The 25088-nt window shown below is 42.7% G+C and overlaps 1 protein-coding gene across 1 annotated transcript in view; it reads right to left on the bottom strand.

Moving 5' to 3' along the window:
- The window catches only part of CHAT (choline O-acetyltransferase), a 115687-nt gene that overhangs the window by 87002 nt on the left and 3597 nt on the right, over positions 1-25088 (bottom strand). The window contains exons 3-5 of the mRNA XM_044299573.1: positions 14170-14361; positions 12446-12564; positions 10487-10540 (exon numbers count right to left, since the gene is read on the bottom strand). Of these exons, the coding sequence (XP_044155508.1) occupies positions 10487-10540; positions 12446-12564; positions 14170-14361 (365 nt within the window). The remainder of the gene's footprint in view (positions 1-10486; positions 10541-12445; positions 12565-14169; positions 14362-25088) is intronic.

Raw genomic sequence — 25088 nt, 5'->3', positions numbered from 1 at the left:
TAGTTGATGCCATCAGCACTTTCGCGATCATGGTATCGCAGTACTGGTGTGGTCATCACGTGTCTGCATTCGCGGTCATGTGACTTACCGTCACATGACCTACATAGAAACATAGAATGTGTCAGCAGATAAGAACCATTTGGCCCATCTAGTCTGCCCAATATACTGAATACTATGGATAGCCCCTGGCCCTATCTTATATGAAGGATGGCCTTATGCCTATCCCATGCATGCTTAAACTCCTTCACTGTATTTGTAGCTACCACTTCTGCAGGAAGGCTATTCCATGTATCCACTACTCTCTTAGTAAAGTAATACTTCCTGATTATTATTTTTTCCCCCCCATTCCCCCCCTCTCTCTCTCTAAGGGGTGGGTAGTGGGTGGGTATTCGGGCGATAAGGAATAATGATAATATTTACTAAAGTTGTAATATGGATTTTGAATGGCAATATTGATGTGATTTGTGTATATGTTGTTAAAAAAAAAGAATAAAGAGATATAAAAAAATACTTCCTGATATTACTTTTTAACCTTTGCCCTCTAATTTAAAACTATGTCCTCTTGTAGCAGTTTTTCTTCTTTTAAATAGTCTCTCCTCTTTAACCTTGTTGATTCCCTTTATGTATTTAGAAGTTTCTATCATATCCCCTCTGTCTCGTCTTTCTCCCAAGCTATACATGTTAAGGTCCTTTAACCTTTCCTGGTAAGTTTTATCCTGCAATCCATGTACCAGTTTAGTAGCTCTTCGCTGAACTCTCTCTAGAGTATCTATATCCTTCTGGAGATATGGCCTCCAGTACTGAGCACAATACTCCAAATGAGGTCTCACTAGTGCTCTGTAAAGCGACATGAGCACCTCCCTCTTTCTACTGGTAATGCCTCTCCCTATACACCCAAGCATTCTGACATTCGACAGGTTATGCTAATAGGACTTGCTGCACATAGCGCTTACATACAGGTGTCTACAATCTTGTGATTACTTGCCAAGACGTCATGATTGGCCAGCTGGGATATTTAATGTGTGCTCCTCTGTGATGATGCCACCCCCAGATGAAGGTCCATCGAAACGTGGGTCGGGGCTTGCCATCCCGGAGGAAGCACAGTGGGGGTAATGGATTCTGCCATATTATGTTTGTGATGTCTCTCTTACACTTGTATATTAGTATGGTTCTCATGTGGATATTTCATATGCGGCCTGGTGATTTTTATTGGTTTATATTTAATATTTTACCATAGGCATTTATGTTACTATTGTTTGCATGGTGATTATACATGAGCATAGACTCTTATTGTATGTTTATTGGCTTACAATTTTGGGAGCTATGCAGTATTGGTGTTAGTTCACACCCAGATAGCTAAAAAAACAAGACAGTCACCTTCTGTCCTGGGTGTTAATCCACACCCGACCAGCATAGCTCAGGACAGAGCAGTCCTCCCGGTTTCCGGCCTCCAGCTTGACGCAAGGCTCAGATCCCGGTGCAGAGATTGCCAGAGCTCCAATGTCAGAGACAGATAAATCCCCCCCATCTGACACTGCTGGCAGTTTTTTTTATAGGCCTGACAAAACCCGGCCTGGAACGTGGGGAGCAGCCACCCACCCAGAACTTTGACTACTCCCAGTAAGAGCCGTCCTGGATCAGCTATTTACAGCCATGCTAAATAGCAAAGTCTTAAACAGCAACTGCTGCTGACACATGAAAACTGTCTCTTACTCCACCGAGGCCAGGATCCTCGATGACACGTACCTATCATCCATGATGATTCCTTGTACCTTCTTACAATTTTTATAGTAGAGGATGGCATTTTCTTACCAGCCCTCACTTAGGCAGTTTTCTAATATAAGTCAACATAATAAATTAATAATAAAGTATATTAGAAAACTTGTTAAATCACTGTCCCTACACATTAAAAACTAATTGACAATTATACGTTATTGATATTGCAAGAATAATGATCCCTATTATAATTATAAAGAGTCTTCTGCTCTTATCTAGTATGGTATACAGAATCTATACAGGGAGTGCAGAATTATTAGGCAAGTTGTATTTTTGAGGATTAATTTTATTATTGAACAACAACCATGTTCTCAATGAACCCAAAAAACTCATTAATATCAAAGCTTAATATTTTTGGAAGTAGTTTTTAGTTTGTTTTTAGTTTTAGCTATTTTAGGGGGATATCTGTGTGTGCAGGTGACTATTACTGTGCATAATTATTAGGCAACTTAACAAAATACAAATATATACCCATTTCAATTATTTATTTTTATTGAAAACAATATAACATCTCAACATTCACAAATATACATTTCTGACATTCAAAAACAAAACAAAAACAAATCAGTGACCAATATAGCCACCTTTCTTTGCAAGGACACTCAAAAGCCTGCCATCCATGGATTCTGTCAGTGTTTTGATCTGTTCACCATCAACATTGCGTGCAGCAGCAACCACAGCCTCCCAGACACTGTTCAGAGAGGTGTACTGTTTTCCCTCCTTGTAAATCTCACATTTGATGATGGACCACAGGTTCTCAATGGGGTTCAGATCAGGTGAACAAGGAGGCCATGTCATTAGATTTTCTTCTTTTATACCCTTTCTTGCCAGCCACGCTGTGGAGTACTTGGACGCGTGTGATGGAGCATTGTCCTGCATGAAAATCATGTTTTTCTTGAAGGATGCAGACTTCTTCCTGTACCACTGCTTGAAGAAGGTGTCTTCCAGAAACTGGCAGTAGGACTGGGAGTTGAGCTTGACTCCATCCTCAACCCGAAAAGGCCCCACAAGCTCATCTTTGATGATACCAGCCCAAACCAGTACTCCACCTCCACCTTGCTGGCGTCTGAGTCGGACTGGAGCTCTCTGCCCTTTACCAATCCAGCCACGGGCCCATCCATCTGGCCCATCAAGACTCACTCTCATTTCATCAGTCCATAAAACCTTAGAAAAATCAGTCTTGAGATATTTCTTGGCCCAGTCTTGACGTTTCAGCTTGTGTGTCTTGTTCAGTGGTGGTCGTCTTTCAGCCTTTCTTACCTTGGCCATGTCTCTGAGTATTGCACACCTTGTGCTTTTGGGCACTCCAGTGATGTTGCAGCTCTGAAATATGGCCAAACTGGTGGCAAGTGGCATCTTGGCAGCTGCACGCTTGACTTTTCTCAGTTCATGGGCAGTTATTTTGCGCCTTGGTTTTTCCACACGCTTCTTGCGACCCTGTTGACTATTTTGAATGAAACGCTTGATTGTTCGATGATCACGCTTCAGAAGCTTTGCAATTTTAAGAGTGCTGCATCCCTCTGCAAGATATCTCACAATTTTTGACTTTTCTGAACCTGTCAAGTCCTTCTTTTGACCCATTTTGCCAAAGGAAAGGAAGTTGCCTAATAATTATGCACACCTGATATAGGGTGTTGATGTCATTAAACCACACCCCTTCTCATTACAGAGATGCACATCACCTAATATGCTTAATTGGTAGTAGGCTTTCGAGCCTATACAGCTTGGAGTAAGACAACATGCATAAAGAGGATGATGTGGTCAAAATACTCATTTGCCTAATAATTCTGCACTCCCTGTAAATGGGTGTAAGGCTCCCACATGAAGGATCTGGTATTGTAACTGTTGGAGCAGATGAAGCCCAATCCACATAATCCTTGGCAGGGAAGATGGTCTTAGTATGGAGGGTTTGAAGAGGGGGCTTAAAGTGTAACTGTATTTAATTTCTGAGTATGTTTTTGTAATAAACGTTATTTGGGAAGTATGTTAATTTTTATTAGAAAACTGTGTGTAATGTCTGCCTTTTGCAACCCTCTAACTGAAGGGTGCTAAGTCTTCAGTTTTCTACTCAACACTAAAGATGTAGGGGCAGGCTTTTCATCCTGCCTCTGGTCTCCATGCCCCAGTCTTAACCCAGCCCTGCCTCCCTAAATGTGTAATATACCTTCCTTAATTTTACATGCTTGCCTGCACTTTATTTGACATCAGAGCTGTTTGAGAACAGGAGCGTTCCTATCTGCTTTCCAAGCATGTCTCTGGTTAGAGTTGGGAAGATAGGGAGAGGAGCGGGGCTGCAGTTGGCAGTAAGGGTCCATTCATATGTCCGCAAAATGGGTCCGGATCCTTTCTGCAATGTTGCGGAACGGATCTGGACCCATTAATTTTTCACACAGTTTGCTGTCCGCATCCTCACTTCTGTTCCGCATCCGCACTTCCGTTCCGCAAAAAAATCTAACATGTCCTTATCGTGTCCGCAGACATTTCTATTTAAAGTGCCGTCCATGTGTGGTCCACAAAATGCGAAGTGCACATGGCCGGTGTCCATGTTTTGCGGATCCGCAATTTGCGAACTGCAAAACACTTGCGGACGTGCGAATGGACCCTAAGTGTACTATGTTCCTGTATGCTTACTATCAGCGCTGATTGCTACAGCCCTGCTTATCATTTCAGCATGAACCAGAACCTATGTAGGTGTAAAGGTAGAGGGAGCACTCCTGCCAGTGATCAGCATGTATGCCAGTGATGGCTAACCTCCGGCACTCCAGCTGTGGTGAAACTACGACTCCCAGCATCCTCTATTCATTTCTACGGAGTTCTGAGAACAGCCAAGCAAGTGTACATCTTGGGAGTTGTAGTTTTACCACAGCTGGAGCTCCACAGGTTAGCCTTTTCACTGAGCTGGACAAATAAGAAAAATAAAAAAACTGCAGGTGGCGCTATACAGATACATTTTATCGAATAGCTCACTGGCTATGCAAAATTTTTAACTACAAGCAATTACAAAAGTATTCAGATCTAGGTGCTGCTTTGAAAACTGTTAAATATTTTTCGTGGGACAATCCCTTTAAGGCTCATTATGAGCCGAGTAGCTACGTGGCCAAGCTTATCAGTGATTGGTAGCATTCCCTATGTGTATACAGCTGTCAATTGATGATAAGATGGCCGACAAGACTACTGCGTTTAGAAAGTGATTGCATTACATAGTTTGCGAAATCTATTCCCACAAAACCAAATCTCCATCTGCTCAGCAAATTCTGCTCTATAACTTACTGCTAATTACATTGCATGCCCTGGTGACAGGTTCTCTTTAAATTGCAGCATGATATACATTGCAATCTGCGTTCATATGGCCAAAAAGCATTGCGTACTTGATTGAGAAAAATAGGTGTTTTATACTGTGTAATATGTGCAACATGCTACCAGTTTCTGATTGATTTTAAAGGGAAATACACACTTTAGTGCACATGGACATGTCTTTCTTTAACAAGGCTGTTCTGTTTTTAGGCAGCTTTCCCCTTCAAATTCAATGAGAAAGGGTCAAATACTGTACACTGATGAGTAAAAGGTGTATTTTATGCATGTTTGCAAATGTGTTGGTCCTACCACCTCCTGCCCACACCCAGGGTCGGCGTCATAACCCGGCATCCCCAGGCAAGTGCCGGGGCCCAATGCTCCTGGGGGGGCCCACTGAGCTGCTATGAGCACTTCCATCAATACAGATGGGAGCTCTCACTGCTGTCACTTCACTTACGCAGTACCCCTTTGGTGGGGCCCTCTGAGCTGCAGAGACTCAGACACTCTATGGTGCCTGAGGAGAGAGACCGGAGGGCTGGAGGCTGGAGCTGGAGCTGGAGCTGGAGCAGAGAAGTGTGTAGACAGTCTGTGATCGGCTGCTGCTTCATTCTATTTAGTTGTGTTACTGTTTCATTAAGCAGTTTGCCTCCATGATACCTGCCCCCCCCCCCCACATATCCTGTCCTATCTCATCCTCATGGGGCCCCTGCTGTCTCCTTTCCTCCCTCATGTATCCAGAGCTCCTGTTTCACCCTCCTATCTCCTATTGCTGCCCTTCACAGACCTCCTGCCCCTACTTCTTGTATGAATCCCCCTCAGAGCCCCTTCCCCCTACTTGCTGTGTCCACCCCTTCTGTCCACCCAGGGCCCCTGTCTCACTCATCTGCCTCTCATTATGGTGGCATCTGAACCGCATTCACCATAAGGATCTTCTAACGTCACAGGGTCATGTGACTGTGCCCCCCACCCCGTACTGTGCCCCTTTATACCCTGCATTGTGCCCTCTTACCACACCCTGTGCAGTGCCCATAGTCATTCCCTGTACTGTGCCCTCTTATACCCTTTTATCCGGTCACTGTATGGTGGTTTTATCATTGTATGGCGGTGTTATCACTATATGGCGGTGGTATCCAATAACTGCATGGCCATAACTGTATCCCCTTCCATGCCCACACCACTTTTTTTAGACCTGGCATGAGCGGGAAAAGATGCAGAGTGCGGTGCTAAGGACCTTTGCGCCACAATCTGTGTCAGAAATACGCCTAACATAGACGTATTTATATATAATAAATGACCCCCTAATTATATTATTATTCGGGGGTAGGGCTAATATCTTTATAGTATATAGATTCTAGTGTATTATACTGTGCCCTGTATTTCCCAGTAGAAAATGATCCTTGGGAAGCACAGTCCTCATCCCTGACCACCAGGACCAGGTAGCGCTCTGTCAGTACATGGCGGCCTCCCCTCTCCGCCACGCTGCTCCGCTGTGTACTGGTGCTTATTCTGACACGAGGGCTGGGTTCACATCCTATTTGTGCCATCCATTTAATGTATACCAAAAATGTATGCGTTAACAGATGCCTCAGACTGATGCCATACAGTGGCGTCCGTTCACCATACAGTTCCATTGTAAAAAAACATATATGAATTTTTTACTTGACTCTGCAGGATACAAAAACGTGGAATGCTGCACATTTGTATACATCAGGCATGTCCAAACTGCGGCCCTCCAGTTGTTCCAAAACTACAACTCCCAGCATGCCTGGATAGCTTACAGCTATTAGAGCATGCTGGGAGTTGTAGTTTTGCAACAGCTGGAGGGCCGCAGTTTGGATATGCCTGGTATACATCAAACCGATAGGAAAAACGTGATGTGAACACACATTGGGGGGAGGGGGCGTACTAAAATTTGCTGTGGGGCCCAGTCAGTTCTAGCTACATCACTGCACATCTCCTTCTCTGCTCCAGGCCTGGCTCACTGCTGCAGTGGGCCGCCGGAGAGAAGGAGCGCAGGGAGCTGCGGTTAGTGAATGACAGGACCGCCAGCTCCCCTGCTATGATAGGTATGTGAGGGGGCCACTGGGGGGTCATTCATCACACGGTGAGGGCCCCTTACACAGTATAATGACTCCCAGTGCCCCCCATTTAGTATAATGATCCCCATTGACCCTCTATTTAGCATAATGACCACCAGAGCCCCCATTAAATATAATAACCCCTCGTGGGGGCGACTGGGGGTCATTATTCTGAATGGAGGGTCACTGTGGGGTCATTATACTGTGAGGGCCCTTTACATAGTATAATGACCCCCAGTGTCCCCCATTTAGTATAATGATCACCAATGACCCTCCATTCAGTATAATGACCCCCAGAGCCCCCTCCATACAGTATTCCCCCAGTGTGGGGGCTACTGGGGGTTATTATTCTGAATGGGGGCGACTGGGGGTTATTATTCTGAATGCAGGGCCACAGGTGGTCATTATACAGTGGTGGGGGGGGGGGGGAATTGGGGGTTCATTATACTGTGTGAAGGGCCACTAGTAGTCATTATACTGTGTGAAGGGTCCACTAGTAGTCATTATACTGTGTGAAGGGTCACTAGTAGTCATTATACTGTATAGGGGCCACTGGGGGTCATTATACCGTGTGGGAGCCACAGGGGGACATGTCAATGTAAAAAAATGCCTCATGGGGGCCCACTGGGATTTATCGCCCAAGGGCCCACATGAACCTGGAGCCGGCCCTGCCCACACCCTACCCACTTTTTGTAAAAGTGGACAGGGTGTCAGAAAAGTGCAAAAAGGGACATATTTTGGTGCAAAACAACACTTACGTGACTTTAGATGGGACTTTTGTACACCAGAAAACTGGTATAATAGAATAATACATTCCCCTAATTTCACTAGTAAGAATCCTATAAACATGTTCTGAGATTTTAAAGATCTCTGAATTAAAAACCCTCACATTCACTAGAATTGGTACAGTGCAGAAGCTCCCATCATTTTACTGGTGAGGACACCAGTTCACAGTATTTTTAATGCCGGATCCGGCACTAATACATTTGAATGGAAATTAATGCTGCATGCTGTGTTATTTCCTCTGTCCAAAACGCCGTTCAGTGACTGAACTAAAGACAACCTGATGCATCCTGAATGGATTGCTCTCCATTCAGAATGCATGGGGATGAAACTGATCAGTTCTTTTCCGGTATTGAGCCCCTAGGACGGAACTCAGTGCCGGAAAAGTAAACGCTAGTGTGAAAGTACCCTTAATCTGTAGATGGGAAACTTGGACCTATTAGAAAATATGATCTTGATGCTAAGAACCTGCTGTCCAAGAAGGCTCATCAGATTGCATCAGTAGAATTCCCATCTTGTGTTTCCCTCATGCTGCGATCACATAAATTACAATAGCCCTTCATCCATCAGTTGTCTTCCCATGGGGAACTGTTCATCTGTCACATAGGCACATCAGGTGCGCTTCTACACTACATTGCTGTTTCTTTGCACTGTAAAATTAGGGTTACTACTATATATGAATACATTTACATTAATATTAAGAGTACGTAGTTGCCACCCTGTGATAATGTAATTAACTGATTTCCGGCTCTTGAGCCTTCTTGAAAAAGTCAAATATACCCTAAAGTAATTCTGAAACACATTGGTGCATCAGAACAGAGAGCATCTATAACTCCAAACAGTTGGTTATATGATGGTGTGTATGTTGTATTTCGGTACATAACTTCTGCCAGGCTCTAGTGGCTCAATAGATGCAAAATCCACTTAGCGTACTGTAGTTTATCCGAAACTTGGGGTATGTTCACATACATTCTTGTCTGATTCATTCAAATAGGGTTTGAGGAAATTCTTGTTGCCAAAACAATCGCTTTCAGATGAATCTATCTTATATTCAGTCACAGAAATGTATGCATAAATTGTATCAAATGTGAATTTACCTTTAAAGGGGGTTATCCCACAAAACGTATTATGATGCATGTGGAATTGCTGGTGCTCCGACTGCTAGACTCCCCAGTGATCCCAAGATTGGAGGCTTTCTGAGCTCCCTCTCTGAGTAGAGCGATCGAGGGCATATTGGTCCACTAATCCATGGGACTGACATATCACATGCTCTGCCAGTCCTATCAGTATGTCTTTGGAGTTAGGATGAAACCAGAGGAAACCCATGCAAACACGGGGAGAACATACAAACTCCATACAGATGTTGTTCTTGGTCAGATTTGAACCTAGGACCTCAGCACTTCAAGGCAGCAGTGCTAACCACTGAGCCACCAACTACTGCTGTACTACTGTTGTATTCAGAGAGGGACTCGGCGAACTCTGAACAAGTGAGCCTGAGAGCCATGCAACACTTTTTAATTGTGAAAAATAAAGTAAAGAAAGGACCAAGAGGTCTTCTGAAGCGTGAGTAGTATCCTTCTCATCTAACAACAAATATTCAAAATGTTATATGGCTGAATTGCATATGAAATATTCAGAGAGGAACTCAGGGACTCATCTACTTCAGGTTTGGACCCCCAGAAATCTAACATTGATCACCTATCCTGCAGATAATGTTCATGAGATTACCCCTTTTAAAGGCTGTAAAACAATTTGTAGTCTGTTGATCTGCAGTTAGAAAGCCATGGAGAATATTAATATTGTGCATTTCTCATCCAAGCTAAGTCATGGTGCATTGTACAAAGACTTAGTGGCAATGCTCCATGGAAAAATAATTTGCAAAGAGGTATCTCCCAAGGAAAGAGAACCATTGGCAATCCTACTCCACATGGACAGAAGACACACCAAAACGGCTGTTTACAGATGGATATTTGGCTTGGCTATTTTCCCTTGTCATGTCCCAAGGCTTGCTAAAAGCCAAGCCAAATATTCATCTGTAAACAGCCGTTTTGGTGTGTCTTCTGTCCATATGGAGTAGGATTGCCAATGGTTCTCTTTCCTTGGGAGATACCTCATAGACCCTCACACAGGGAGCCACTTTGAAAAGGCTGTGCTAGTGAGATGGTTCTCTTTCCTGGGCGATACTGTACCTCTTTGCATTGCTTTTAAAACCTTACACATTATGAATTTATTAACCTTAATATACATTTTACACGCTTAGAAATACTGTATGTCATAATATCGTTTTAATTACTCTCTCAATTTACTGATTATCCAAATATTCCAGGAAAGTTACTGCACTTTATTTTCTTCTAGCATTAAGATGCGTCTGACATTATTTTGTCATCTGGCATGGAGCAGGTAAACCAATAAGCTAAAATATGTAACTGAAATCATTGTATGACAAAATGACATTAGCCTCTTGGCTGTTACTGCCGCATTAATATTGGTATAATTTAATTACAACAAGGAATATTTATTGCCAGGTTTTACATTATCCAAAAAATATGACTTACATGTCCAATAAAGTTTTGTAATCCAGCACTCCTGAGATGAGATTAGCGGTAAACCTGGAAGTTAGCATAGAACATAATGTTACTTGTCACACCATATGAACCTTTCCTATATGAAGATTTTTTTCTCCATTGGCATTGAATCCAATGACATTCTAATACCTAAATATTGAACATAAATGACCAGTTGGAAAGTAATGAAACGCTGGAGGTTTTTTTGCTTGTGGGTTTTCCTTTTGCGCTCCCTGCCTTTCTAGAGCAATAACTTTTTTATTTTTTCATTTACGAAGCTGTATGAGGGTTTGTTTTTTGCAGGACAATCAATATTTAATATTGGGAAGCAGGAAAAAAAATCCAAATGGGGTTCTGCCAGAGTTTTACAGTTTTTTTTATTTATTTATGACGTTCAATGTGCAATAAAACTGACCAGTTATTTTCATTCTATAGGTCAGTATGAATCTGGTGATACCTTATATGTAAAGTTTTTATTTCGTTTTGGTATTGATAAAATAATAAAAAAAACTTCAAAAAAAAATCTGTTTTATTTTTTCATCGCCATAATCTGACCCCTAGAACTTTTTTGTGATTATGTGTATGGAGCTGTGTTATGGCTAATTTTTTGCAGGTCGATCTGTACTTTTCATTATTACCATTCTGGGGTATGTACGACTTTTTGATCATAGATAAGGGCTCCATAGGAAATACTGTACAGCAGCCTCCTGCCATTCTCAATGAGAGGGGCTGCGAACACACTTTGGCTACTCCGACCACCACACAGGGGAGCTGGAGAAATACCGGAAGTGCACTGTTCCAGTTTTTTTACGCTCTCAGATACCATGGTCAGGATTGACCACGACATCTGAAGTATGAAATGTCCGTGACCGTCATTACCGCCAGTCACAGACATGAGCGGCGGGTGTCTGCTGTTTGAAACAGCAGGCACCTCGTGGCTATGACGCCAACTTTAAAGACCCGGCCAGCACCGCACTACTACAGTGCTGGTCGGGAAGTGACCAAAAACTGCGAATCGGCCATTTTGAAGTTTTTCCATTTTGTCATATGGGGAAGATATTTTTATATTTTTATAGCATGGGCGTTTTCACATGTGGTCATAGTTTCATATGGAGCCCTGCTATAGACAAGGGCTCCATAGGAAATACTGTGCAGCAGCCTCCTGTCATTCTCAATAAGAGGGCCTGCGAACACACTTTGGGTCCTCCGACCACCACACTGGGGAGCTGGAGAAATACTGGAAGTGCGCGCTTCCAGTATTTCGCGCATTTACATGCCGTGGTCAGGATTGAGGACAGCATCTGAAGTGTTAAATGTCCACGACCGGCATTACCGCCAGTCGCGGACATGAGTGTCGGGTGTCTGCTGTATGAAACGCAGGCACCCTGCGGCTATATATAAAGACCCGGCCAGCATCATACTAGTATGGCGCTGGTCGGGAAGGGGTTAAAGGGGTTTGCCCATCTTGTACACTGGGGGCATATCGCGTGGTGCGCCCTCGCCACAAATCTGCTGACAGATGACATTTAAGCTGACTTTACATTTTGTCTGGCCTTTTTGACCGGATTCTCCTACTGGCGATGTGAACAGAGCCCAACATTTATTGGACAAACTTTCTGTACATTAGATAAACCTTTGCGCTGCGTTTTTCTAGGCCAGGTGACAGCTTACACGCTATTGGGAAGGTAAAATATATATGGTCACATTTCTATTTTAGTCTTTTGAGTTAACAGGAACTGAAACACGATTTTACATGTTAAACTTGCAGAAGCATTAGAGACTACAATTCCCCTTTTGTCTATCTTTTCCTTTATGTAAAGTATTTTACTACTCTGTAAGACGTCTACAGTTATTTTACACCATATTTTGAAGGTCATTTGCATCTTTCACAGTTACAAGCATGATATGTAAACTCCAAACACTAAAGAAAGCTTTTAGTATTACAGTTACCTCAGATGATCATTGGCATCCTGGAAGTTGTGACGTGCAAATATTACTGCCGGACTGGAGTTGACTGGGAGCGGCACCCGATTATTTAAATACATGTCATCAAGCCAGTACTGGTGAATCTAAAAGAAGAGGGATTTTCACAATCTTGTAGCTAAAAGCACTGAAGATGAAATGGGAATTTTCTTTACTGATATTTCTAGTCATTTCGCTTGATGTTAAAATAAAACCCTAGTAAAACCAAGGTACTTTCTCCTGACACCGAGATTATGGAGACCGATAGTGTAATTGCAATGTAGCATAACCTCGAGAGAGCAATGCAATCAATGAAAGGAAAATGAATGATATGGAGAATATTACATATTATTAAAAACAACACCCTTACTACATAAACTCAGGGAAAAATAGGAAAATAATCAATTGCTCTAATGATCTGTATTTAGCTACGAATTACAGATTGACCCCAATTTGTCTTAATTCGCAAGCTATAATGAATGTGGGTTTTCTACGGTGCTCGTTTTGTCTTAGAACAGTTCACATGTATATGCATTACAAATCATGGTGTAAAAGCAAGGAACGTGGTTACCTCTAAGAATACAAAAAAACGCTCACAGAAAAATAAAATATCCAGTTTAACATAAAGATACAATTCTGTACTGTCCCTGTGGCGTCAGAAGTCTATATCCTCAACAACTTTGTGTTTTTATCGCAATGCACTGCATTACTAAGGTGGCTCACTGATGGAAACAAGAAGCATCAACGGATTTAAAAGGTAATTAGATTATAAAATCTAAGGGATATTTCAGTTGTGATAAGTTATGTATCACCTATGCATAGGATAGGGGATAACTATTAGATGGGTGAGGTTCATATCCCTGGGAACCCTGTCGTTCATGAGAATGGGGACCCCATACTCCTTGAGGCCCCCTGCAAGTAATGGAGTGGTAGGTTGGTCCACTCCTTGACTTTCAGGGGACCAGAGGGATACCGGGTTCCTGTTATCATGATAGGAGATCACTTAGCACAACTGTATCACCCCTTTAATTCTTAATATTGTGAGCCAGTAGGGATCAATATTTTGGGGATCATACAATTTCATCTGTGTGAGCCTCCCACGATGCCTCGGGCCTCCAATGCAAATTATTCTAAAAGAGTTATCTCTGAAATTGTGTGGAACATTTATATTGTTAATATGAACTAATATGTATGTAATTGACACTTTGGATCTGTGGTCAGTTACCTGGAGGCAGCATACTGTATACAGTATATGTTCATACAATGTGGTTATTTAAAGATAAAACACTAGGGAAGATGAATTCACCAGAGTTCTGGTCCAATACAAATAATTGTAATTGCCCACTCATCGACCCATGCAAAAGTTTCTTTTGAGCGAAATTGGTCATGGCTTAAATGGAAAAAGGAGTGACTAAAAATGAGACACTGCCAAAATTTTGCCAGAATACTGGTGTAAAGTAAGCCAATCCATCGGTGGTATAACGTTAGACAAAATTGTGTAACTTGTAGCCAGATGCTCCAATTTTATCATTCAGTGTTATAAATATTAGATAGAATTAATAAATCTGCCTCTACTTTTTTATGATTTGTCCCAGTATTAAGTGGAACTTCATCTTCTAGTTTATTTTTCCATATTCACACAAGTGTTATGGCCCTTTCATTCTTATATCTTCATATATCCTTTAGTGTATGCTGAGGATTACGAGGCTCACCCAGTTTTCTGTTTTCTCTCGTCGCTCCAGCAGTTTTTTTTGCAGCATTTCCCCCACACCACCAGGCATCATAAATCTATCCACAACTGCTTTGCTTTTTTTGAATTGTTCTTCTGGGACCAAGTGCTTCATGCATTTTAGATACGTGTCCATAGTTTGCTGCAGAGGTGGCACAGGCAGCTTGGGTAACTCCTGAAAAAATCAGAAATGTAAATTTGAACCGTTCTTATATAGTAGTTTCACTTCCAGTAACAATACAGCAATAAAATAATAATAATAATAATAAAAAAAAAAAAAAAAAAAAAAAAAAATATATATATATATATAGTGACTACACTTGGGGACACTTTCAAAGTTTTCCCAATTTTTCGGACTGACTGACCTTCATTTCTTAAAGTAATGATGGCCACTCGTTTTTCTTTACTTAGCTGCTTTTTTCTTTCCATAATACAAATTCTAACAGTCTATTCAGTAGGACTATGTGTATGTGTATCCACCTGACTTCTCCACAACGCAACTGATGGTCCCAAACCTATTTATAAGGCAAGAAATCCCACTTATTAAACCTGACAGGGCACACCTGTGAAGTGAAAACCATTTCAGGTGACTACCTCTTGAAGCTCATCAAGAGAATGGCAAGAGTGTGCAAAGCAGTAATCAAAGCAAAAGGTGGCTACTTTGAAGAACCTAGAATATGACATATTTTCAGTTGTTTCATACTTTTTTGATAAGCATATAATTCCACATGTGTTAATTCATAGTTTTGATGCCTTCATTGTGAATCTACAATTTTCATAGTCATGAAAATAAAGAAAACTCTTTGAATGAGAAGGTGTGTCCAAACTTTTGGTCTATACTGTATATATATTTTACTATGAATCTGACTTAGTGCTCATTCAGACGGCTGTATCAGTTTTTTTTTGCAGACAGTTCAGTATGTCCACAAAAATGGATAGTATTCCGCATTTTTGCTGACCCATAGACTTTAATTGGGTCGCCTCCTGATTTTCACTGACAAGTATAGGACATGTTTTATTTGTTTTGCGGAGCTGAATGGGTCCGTATCTAATCTGCAAAATTGCGGATCAGATGCAAAAAGCAACATACGGCCATCTGAATGAGCCCTTATGGGTCATTCAGATGACCGCGCCGTGTTTTTTTTCGTCTGCAAATTGCAGATCTGCAAAACACAGATTGCGCCTGTGTGCATTCCGCAATTTGTAGAATGGAACGGGTGGCCCATTATAGAAATGTCTATTATTTTCCTCAAAATGGACAAGAATAGGACATTGCCTATATTTTTTGTGGGGCTATGGAACGGAGTAACTGATGCAGACGGTGTGCTGTCCACATCTTTTGCTGCCCCATTGAAATAAATGGGTCCGCACACGTTCTGCAGAATTACAGAACAGTTGTGGACCCATTCATGCAGTTGTGTGAATGAGCCCTTAGCCTGTACAGTATCTACATTTTCTCTATACCCTGAATAAAACGTTCTAGTATAGTTCAGTCTATACAGATCTTTTAGGAAATTCTAGATTCAGTTAGTCTCCAGTTGCCCAAATAGTGAGACCTATGTAACACAGTGTCACTGAGCAGATTTGGCTTAGAGCTACTGTTATTTAAGTGGCCTCCAGTAAATAAGCAATGGGTCGAATTGCACAAGTTCCGTATGCAAAACAGACAGAGGTCAGGCATGGGAGTTCAGACAGGGGATAGACTAGCTAGGAACCATATTGTTTGGCTGCATTCCCATAGGGGAAGAAGCCTAAAATATCTCAGGGACAACAGGCACGGGCTGAAGACAGAATAAACTGTATGCAGTGGGCTTTTAAGAGCCAAAGAGAGCGTTTGCACCCTACGAGATAAAGCATAGCAGGCAGAAGGTAAAGAGGCCAGAAGAAGCAGGCCTTGTGGCAGGCATCAGTCTTCTGCTACATTATTTGCAGGATGCTCTCCTGAAGGATTCAGGTTTTTAAGTTTCCACTATATCCCGGAAGGCTTCTAGTGAATAAGGACAATTCTGAGCACTAATTATCCATTCGTGTCTCAGCACTCCTAAAGTTGCTTTCAGGCACTTGTGTTTGTGAAGTCCATAGGCTGGATTCAGCTGTAACCCTCACTGGGCTTGCTTCATATTCAGACATAGACTTACTGTCTTGTGCTTTGCTGCTGTAGATAAATGTTCGCTGTACTCCCCATGGCCAGAACCAAGGGGTAGAAATAGCAAACTACATGGTGGACGATGCCTGTTTCTCTCCTTCATACATTTGTTTTCCTCCTACAACACTTCAATACACTCTACTCTACATTATGCTCTCTCTGCTCTAAGCTAGACACACCCCAGCTATATATATTATGTGGTGCCAGCACCACCTAGGGGCAAATGGATGTAAAGACAATGCCAGCCTGAAAAAAAGGAAATACCAATAATTGCGAATATATTAGATCAATAGGCAGATGCTTAAAGTATCCCTTTTACACACATATGTGGGACACTGCATGTACATCTTGGGAGTCATAGTTTTACCACAGCTGGACTGCCGGAGACCTTTTCACTCACGTCATATAAAAGTGGAAAGATGACACATGAGGACACATAAAGTTTTTCGTAATTGCAAAATGTCAGCCCACATACAGTAATAGTGCCATGCTGTAGCTTCTACATAATAATGCCATTTGGTAATGTCTATGCCCTCATTCATAATAATGTCATTCAGTAGAGACTATGACCTCAATAGTTAGCAGAACTTACCTGCTGTTGTAGCATTAGCATCTGTTCCACTTCTGAAGTTTGGTTCTAGTTTTGATTTCCACCTCAGGGGATACTGAGACATAGGCAGTGTAGGTCAATAGACCAGACATGTCTCAAGAAAAAAAATACAGATGGCATAGTGGTTCACATACTGGTTTACCTTTACTTCTCATTCTACTTGATCAATGCCAAAATTAAGCTTAATATCATGAGTAAAGTAAAATGTAGGAATGGGAATGAATAAACAAGATTAAAACATCACTTGTTTCTGGGCCCATGTCAATTGTATTAACTGGCATGACAGCAGTGCTGCTTCTGTATATAAAGTATATAGAAATTAAATCTCTAAAAAGTAAAACGTGGAAGTTGTACTTTGCTTTCAAATAAACTGACTGATGTCAGCAAATTTATGGCTGAGAACACAGAAGAAATGTAGGACCAAAAGGCAATGTTTTAAGTACTATGTACTACTGCATAGAACCAATAAACACATTTATCATTTTGTATTAGATATTAATCCTGCTGTCATATTTTATGTGTTTATGTGTTTAATGAGCTGACTGTGTACAGCGTCAGGACATAGGACCTCATCTGCAGGAAGCTGTTTTGGGGTGATTGCCCCTCATCAGTGCAGATCAGAGAGTACTAGCTTAACTGGGTGAGAGGCCAGAAGTCAGGATTTGGGGAGTACTATCTCTCCTTGGGGAGATAGCGCCTAAAAGGGGTATTCCCATCACATTGGTAGGATATACCCCCATTGTCTGATAGGTGCGGGTCCAACCTCTGATACCCGCACCTACAAGGAGAATGGAGCGGGGAGAGCTGGGGCTGGAGGACCCCGGGTTTCCCGTGGTCCGTCCACCACCAAGCGCTGCTCCCCGCTGCTCCCATACAAGTGAATGGGAGCACACGGCGCATGCGCGGCCCCTGCTCCCATTCATTTCTATGGGGCAGACGGAGATAGCCGAACCAGTGCTTAGCTATTTTTGGCGGCCCCATTGAAATGAATGGAGGGCGGCTGCGCATGCGCAGTGTGTCCTCCATTAATTTCCCCGCTCCGTTCTCATTAAAGGACAATTGGGAATATCCTAGCGATATGCCCCCATTGTATGTGATGGGAAAACCCCTTTAATCGACTTATACAATAGCTGCTTTACATCTGGTGGCATGACAGGCAGAGCTTGTAAAGAGCTCTTTTGCATCCCTTTCTTCCCAGAATTCCAGAGGAGCATGTATGGCATATAAGTCTCCTCATGCCGATTAAGGCACTCTATCCCCAAGGAGAGATAGTACCCCCCAAATCCTGACTTAGGCCTCTCAGTTAAGTCAGTACTCTCTGATCTGCACTGATGAGGGGCAATCACCCCAAAACAGCTGTCTGCAGATGAGGTGCTGGCTTATTTAATATCCAAGTCATGTCGCAAGGCCTATTTAAAGGGTTGAACATTGACTTATAGGATAGCTGCCTTACATCTAGTGAATTAGAGGCAAAGCTTGTTATGAGCTCATTTGCATCCCTTTCTTCCCAGTGCAAAGACAGCAAGGAGAACCCAAAATAATCTGATATTGGCACTGCTATCCCAATGGAGTCCAGATACTTTGATAGCAGGTTTAATCCCTGTATTGTCCCTGTAAATCAGTATGTTTTGGACTGTATCAGTCCCTTTTTCAGGCAATACACATTAAACCCAGAGATTTAAGGCTGGGACAAAGGTTCACTTTTCTGCAGGACAGTTACCCTAAACATACTGCTAAGGCTACACCTGAATGATTTAAGTGGAAATATTTAAATTTCTTGGAACAGCTTGGTCAAGGCACAGATCTAAATCCATTGGAAAACCTGTGGCCAAAATTGAAGACTTCTGTACACCAATGCAACTTGAACGAACTGGGGCAGTTATGCCTGAAAGAATGTGCTAAGCTAATACAAGCATACAATGCAGTCACAAAGTCTTCTGATCCTTTCATTTTTTGCATTTTATGTTGCCACCTTGTGCTAAAATGAAAAAAAAAAAAAAAAAAATCGTTTTCCCACATACATCAATCTCTACTCAATACCCCATAATGACAAAGTGAACATAATTTTAGATTTTTTTGAGAATTTCTTAGAAAGGAACAATTAAAAATTCCCCTGGACATGAGTATTCAGATCCTTTACTATAACACTTTAAATTGAACCCTTGGCCCTCCCATTTCTGTTGATCATCTTTGAGTTATTTTTACATCTTGATTGGGTCCATTTGTGGTAAATTCAGTTGATTAGACATGATTTGGAAAGACATAGTCCTGTCTATATAAGATCTCACAGCTGACAATGCATATCAGAGCAAACACCAAGCCATAAGGAGAAAAAAAAACTGCATGTAGAGCTCAAAGACAGGGTTCTGTGGAGGCACTGATATGAAGAAAGGTACAAAAAAAATTCTGCTGCACTGTAAAGTAAACTGCAAAGTTCTCAAGAGCACAGTGGCCTCCATAATTCTTAAATAGAAGAAAATTGGAACAACCAAGACTTCCTAGAGCTGGATACCCCACCAAACAATTGGTAAGAAGGACCATGGTAAAAGAGGTGACCAAGAATCCAATGGCTGAGCTCCACAGAACCAGAGTATGCAGATGAGAGAATCTTCCAGAAGGTCAACTATTATTGCAGCGCTTCACCAATCTGGGCTCTATGACAGAGTGGCCAGAGCCAAGATTGAACTGTTTGATCTTAGTTTTAGGTGTCTGGAGGAAACCAAAAACTGCTCATCACCTGGCAAATACCATCCCTACAGTGACGCATGGTGGTCCCAGCATTATGCTGTCGGGGTGTAGTTCAGTGGCTGGGACAGAGAGACTAGTTAGGGTTGAGGAATAGCTAAATGGAGTAAAGTACAGAGATAGTAGACTCAGAATTGCCCGAAGGTTCACCTTCCAACAAGACAATGACCCTAAGCACACAGTCGAGACAACACAGTAGTGGATTAGTGACAACTCTGTAAATGTCCTTGAGTGGGCCAGCCAGATCCCTGACTTGAACCCAATTGAACATCTCTGGAGAGACCTGAATATTGCTGTCCACTGACGCTCTCCCTCCAACCTGACACAGCTCGAGAGGATCTGCAGAGAAGAATGGCAGAAAATCCCCAAATCCTGGTGTGCAAAACTTGTAGCATTATACCCAGGAAGGCTGGAAGCTGTAATCACTGCCAAAGGATGCAGAATGCTGAGGAAAAACCTTTTTGTTTTAGCACAAGGCCGCAACATCAAATGTGAAAAAAAGTGAAAGGGACTGAAGACTATCCAAATGCATTGTACAAAAAGAGACTTGAATCTGTAAGTATGGCAAAATGTTGCTCCACAATGTATTGGCTTTCGGGGGTGATAATTTCTGTCACAGTAAAAAAAAAAATTGCACTGTCAAAGTGGTAGGCATGTTGTGGTAAATCTAATTGTACATGCCCCCAAAAATCCATTTTAATTACAGGTTGTAAGTCAGCAAAACAAGGAAAACACCAAGAGTGGCGATTACTCTTGCAAGGCATTGTACTAGAGTGTTCTTGGGGTTTTCACTCATAATTGTATTGCTTAAAAACACCTATAATATGCATGCTGGCAAATAGTTATATAGATGACGTGTGAGCAAATAAACCTCCTTCTAAGTATATCTTGCATTGCATTGGATACGGTATATGAATTACCCAGAGCCATAGGGTTGGCATTTAGCTTATTAAAAAGTATTTTAGCTGCCAGAAGGCACCACTTTACAATTAGCTGTAGACTGTGGTATATAAGTAGCGGTGTTAGGAGTCATCACAGGACAGATTATGATGCTGATGATGCTGTTACTTTGTTTACTTGCCACTGTGGGTGAAGAGGATATTTATAGGTATAGAAATGCACATTAAATTGCATATTTGTCTTCTAGGTATAACTGAAGTAATAGTATTCCCGTTTACAAAGTACAGCTAGAACATGGGGGGGGGGGGGGATAGGATAAAAATAAACACAGCTTTTATGTCTTCTTCAGAACTGTCCCATGAAGGTACCATATAGCACAGTAGGGAACCCAGGGCCGCCAACTGGGCTCCACAGGTGGTAATATCAGTTGCCTAGGCAAGTAAGGGGATTAGTCAGTTCATGGGAGCAAATATCTTCCTTATATGAAATAAAATGGACCTATTTGACAGACAAACCTAGTTACCAAAGGGTGCAAGTTTATACAAGTATTAATGTGAATGTTCTATTTGGGTTATTATTGCATCCTTTTATAAAATTTTAAACGTATGCCTCACAGGAAACTGAACATGGTGGTATGAACACCAAACATTTTTAAGTATTTAGGTGGTATTTATATGTCTGCATGCTGTTTTGTACAACAATCAACTGAGTTAGCATAGATACACTACTCACAAAATGTTAGGGATATTTGGCTTGTGAGTAAAATTTCAGGATGAACCTAAAATGCACTCTAACCTTTACAGGTGAACTTAGTGTGAACTTCTCTAAACTCTTGAATGGGCATGTCCAACTGTCCAGTGTTTCAGTACTTTTTGCACAACTTGCTGTTCTCTAACAAGGAGCTTAACGGCAAAATTCACAATAGGTGTTTGATACATTAATCACCTAATACATTTCCTGGTTCAATTAGAACTGGTATTTAAACAGTCCTCTTCATCACGCTGTTCACATTTTGAGATCATGAGACCAAGACGACACCTAATGATTGAGCAGGATATTTTAAGATTGAAGTGGACACTGAGCTTAGAGTGTCACATAGTGTCATTAGCAGGTTGTAACAGAAATACAGAGAAACTGGAAGAGTCACAGAAAGGCACAGAAGTGGTGGTCCTTTTGCCACATCCCACACCGATGACCGCTTCATTGTGAACAATGCCCTGCGGAACCAGATCATGAATGCCACACAACTCCAGGCATATTAAAGGGGGGTTAGAGGCACCCAAGTGCCATTCAAGACCATTTACATTAGCATGGTCTGCATGCTAGACAACCTGCAAGGGTACCTGACCACACCACCAGGCACAGGTGTCATCGTCTTGCATTGGTCAGGGAGCATCTACATTGAACGAGGGCCACCCTTCAAGAAGAGTGGGATGCCATGCCTCACTATTCCTTCCCCAGGCAATGGCTAGGGTTCCTTGGGTATTATAGACACCCTCTCCAGGCAGAGGGTACCTTAGCTTTTAGGTTTCCTGGAGACCAGCAATGGTGTTTAAAGTCTAGCTATTCTACACCATCCAGCATTCTCTGCAAGCTGCTACCACTGTGCTCCAGTTTCTGTCTCCTTAGAGCACACGTGCTCACCTCTGGCCGTGTTTTGCCTGCGTTATTCCTCCCTGTGTTCCTGTCTGTGCTCCAGCCAGTACCCATGCTTCCTGTGTGCTCCTGTACTTCTGCACAGTTTCTGTTTCAGTGCTGTTCGTGCTTAAGTTAACCCAGCTCATCTGCCTTGTTCATGTACCTGTCAAGTACCCAGCCTGTCTGCCCTGGCTGTGTATTTGCCCCCACTCTGCCTGCCAGTTTATCCTGTGTCTCCATTCATCTACACTATCTGTGTGGAGTTCAGATATGAAAACCATCATTTAAGCATTTATGACAGTTCAGACTGCTCTGCTGTTTTCTTGTGGTTCTGTAGCATCATGACCTCCCAGTAGGTCAGCTGCCATCCACACCGGCACTATCCTAGGAGGTACTAGTCTGGTTGCTTTAAAAGTGACATTAACATCTTGCTTACTGGTCTTGGGACTGGTAACTTTTGGGTATCTTTTCATTACAGTTAGTGATACCGCTATTTTTCTTTTCAATTGCACCAGCCATGAGAAAGATCTGGTTACAGTTGCTGGCCATAGTAATCCATAGAAAATTGAGGTTGGAAAGGAGGGGGAGTAGTTGCAGACACACATACACACACAAGGCTGTTGATGCTTCTATTGCCTCAACCCGGTGATGGATTCATAGCTGTAATGCACAGTACTGCTATACTTATGCTGCTTCTGAGGTTGTGCTAAAGAGGCATAGGAGAGCAGGATCTCCTCTTCTTTCTGTGTGCTATGTTTGGGAGACATCATAGCAGCAAGTCTCTGTCCACTGTGGAGCTGAGCTCAGGGAAAACTGACAATTAGAGATAGTGCTTGCAAAGGGGAAAACTGGTGGTGCATGCAGAATACAGTTAGAATGGCCAATAGAATGGCCAGATATAGTATTATTTCTCATGTACACACATGGCAGCTTCTACAGAAAATTCATTTTAAATTATTAAACTTACCCCTACAAACTTAGTTTTATAATCTATAGCAGTGGGTTTCCAGCATCTGGGAAAAGTCCAATAATTGTGCCCCTAACCTGTGGACATGCCTCTTTTTGCACAGGTAAAGCTGATCAGGTTCTGCAAAACCCAGCAGTTCTGCTTCCGAGTCACCCAGTGATCACGTGATGATTGCCGAGTCCATTAGAAGCGGCGTAGCTATTCACTGCATAACGCTAATCTATTTACTGCATAACGTACATTTAGCACTATGCACAGAGAAAAGAAGAAGGCAAAAGCAGTAAAAAAAAATGCATCTGTCGTCTCGTCAGGGTCTCCTACTGTCACTGACCTGTACTTGCTTAACTGTGTGAGCTTTAATCCCACGCGATACAAGTATGGCATTCTGGATTAAAGCCCAGCATCAAGCACCGTGCATATATGGCGCTTGGTCGTTATGAAGTTAATAAGGAGAATTATTATTGTGTGAGCCTAAATGGAGTCTGGACAGCATGTCCATGGGAAATTTACTGGTACTACTCTGAGTAGCACTAGTAAAATTCCCATGGGCCTGTTACGCAGCCAATACAGCCCTAGCAAGAGATTAATTCTCACGCACGTGCTGTGGGTTGTAACCAGGCTTGGATCATGTGCACAATGTACATCCCAGAAATTCCAGAAACATATAATTGGGAATGCAGCGCTGGCCCAGTAAGCAAGTTTTAATAAGTTCCACTTAAAAAGTTGTTACTCAAGGGGTGTAACAGGAAATAAAAATAAGAATTGAATTAGTTGCATGCTGCACGTCGAATAGGTTCTGGGGAGCTTGGGGGGTGTAGCGGAAGATGCGGTAGCAGTGGAAAAGGAGGAGTCAGCCGAGGAGGAGACAGAGGATGGAGTAGGAGGAGGAGAAGAAGAGGCAGGCCTGCATGCAATCCGTGGCGGTAACACCAAATCCACACGGGCGCCACAGGTTGCATGCTTGACAGCTGTCAGAAGGTTCACCCAGTGGGCAGTAAAAGTTATGTACCTTCCCTGCCCGTGTTTTGTAGACCACGTGTCTGTGGTCAGATGTATCTTGGCACCCAGATACATTCACTTTCCGCTGAATGTGGCCATATAGCTCTGGGATGCCCTTCTGGGAGAAATATTTCCTTCCGGGGACCTTCCATTGCAGTATGCCAATGGTCAGAAAGTTTCTAAAGGCCACCGGGTCCAGTTTATATGGCAGTAGTTGGCGGGCTAACAGTTCAGACAAGCCAGTGGTCAGCCGTTGGGCATGAGGGTTATCTGGCGTCATCAACTTTTAACGTTTGAACATTTGGGCCACGGAAGCCTGCCTTGTGCCAGATGCACGCGACGAGAGCATGATGGAAGGTGGAGTGGAGGACAAATGGGAGGAGAGAGGAGAAGTGTAGGATGTGTAGCGTCAGGAGTGTGGCTTTGTGGGTTCTGACGGTGTTGCTCCCACTGGGCTTGGTGATGGGAGGCCAGGTGCCTTCTTAAGGCGGTCGTCCCTAGGTGAGTGTTGGGCTTACAGCGACTTATGCGTTGGCAGCATAGGCTGCAGATGGCAACACTATTGTCAGCAGCGGACACGTTAAAAAAAGCCCAAACTGCTGAGCCATGTGCCGGCATCCTGGGAGTGCTAGATGTGAACGTGCATGGTAGATGGCTCGCTCCAGATACATTTGCAGTCTGCTTTTTGCCTGCTTCTCCTCCTTCTACCACCTATTTGCTGCTGTCTCTCCCTCTGAACTCCCCTCCTCTTCCTCTCTTGTGGGCGCCAATGTGATATCCATCGACACGTCACCTTCACCACCACTGACATTATAGATCTCGGAGTAGGCAGCAACAGCGGGGACCTCCGTCCTTGGGTTGATCTGGGTACTGTTGTCAGACGCTGGGTAGCGGCCA

The sequence above is a fragment of the Bufo gargarizans genome, chromosome 6 (genome assembly GCF_014858855.1).
Source record: "Bufo gargarizans isolate SCDJY-AF-19 chromosome 6, ASM1485885v1, whole genome shotgun sequence".
NCBI classification, from domain to species: domain Eukaryota; kingdom Metazoa; phylum Chordata; class Amphibia; order Anura; family Bufonidae; genus Bufo; species Bufo gargarizans.
This window is presented reverse-complemented; position numbering and strand designations above follow the sequence as displayed.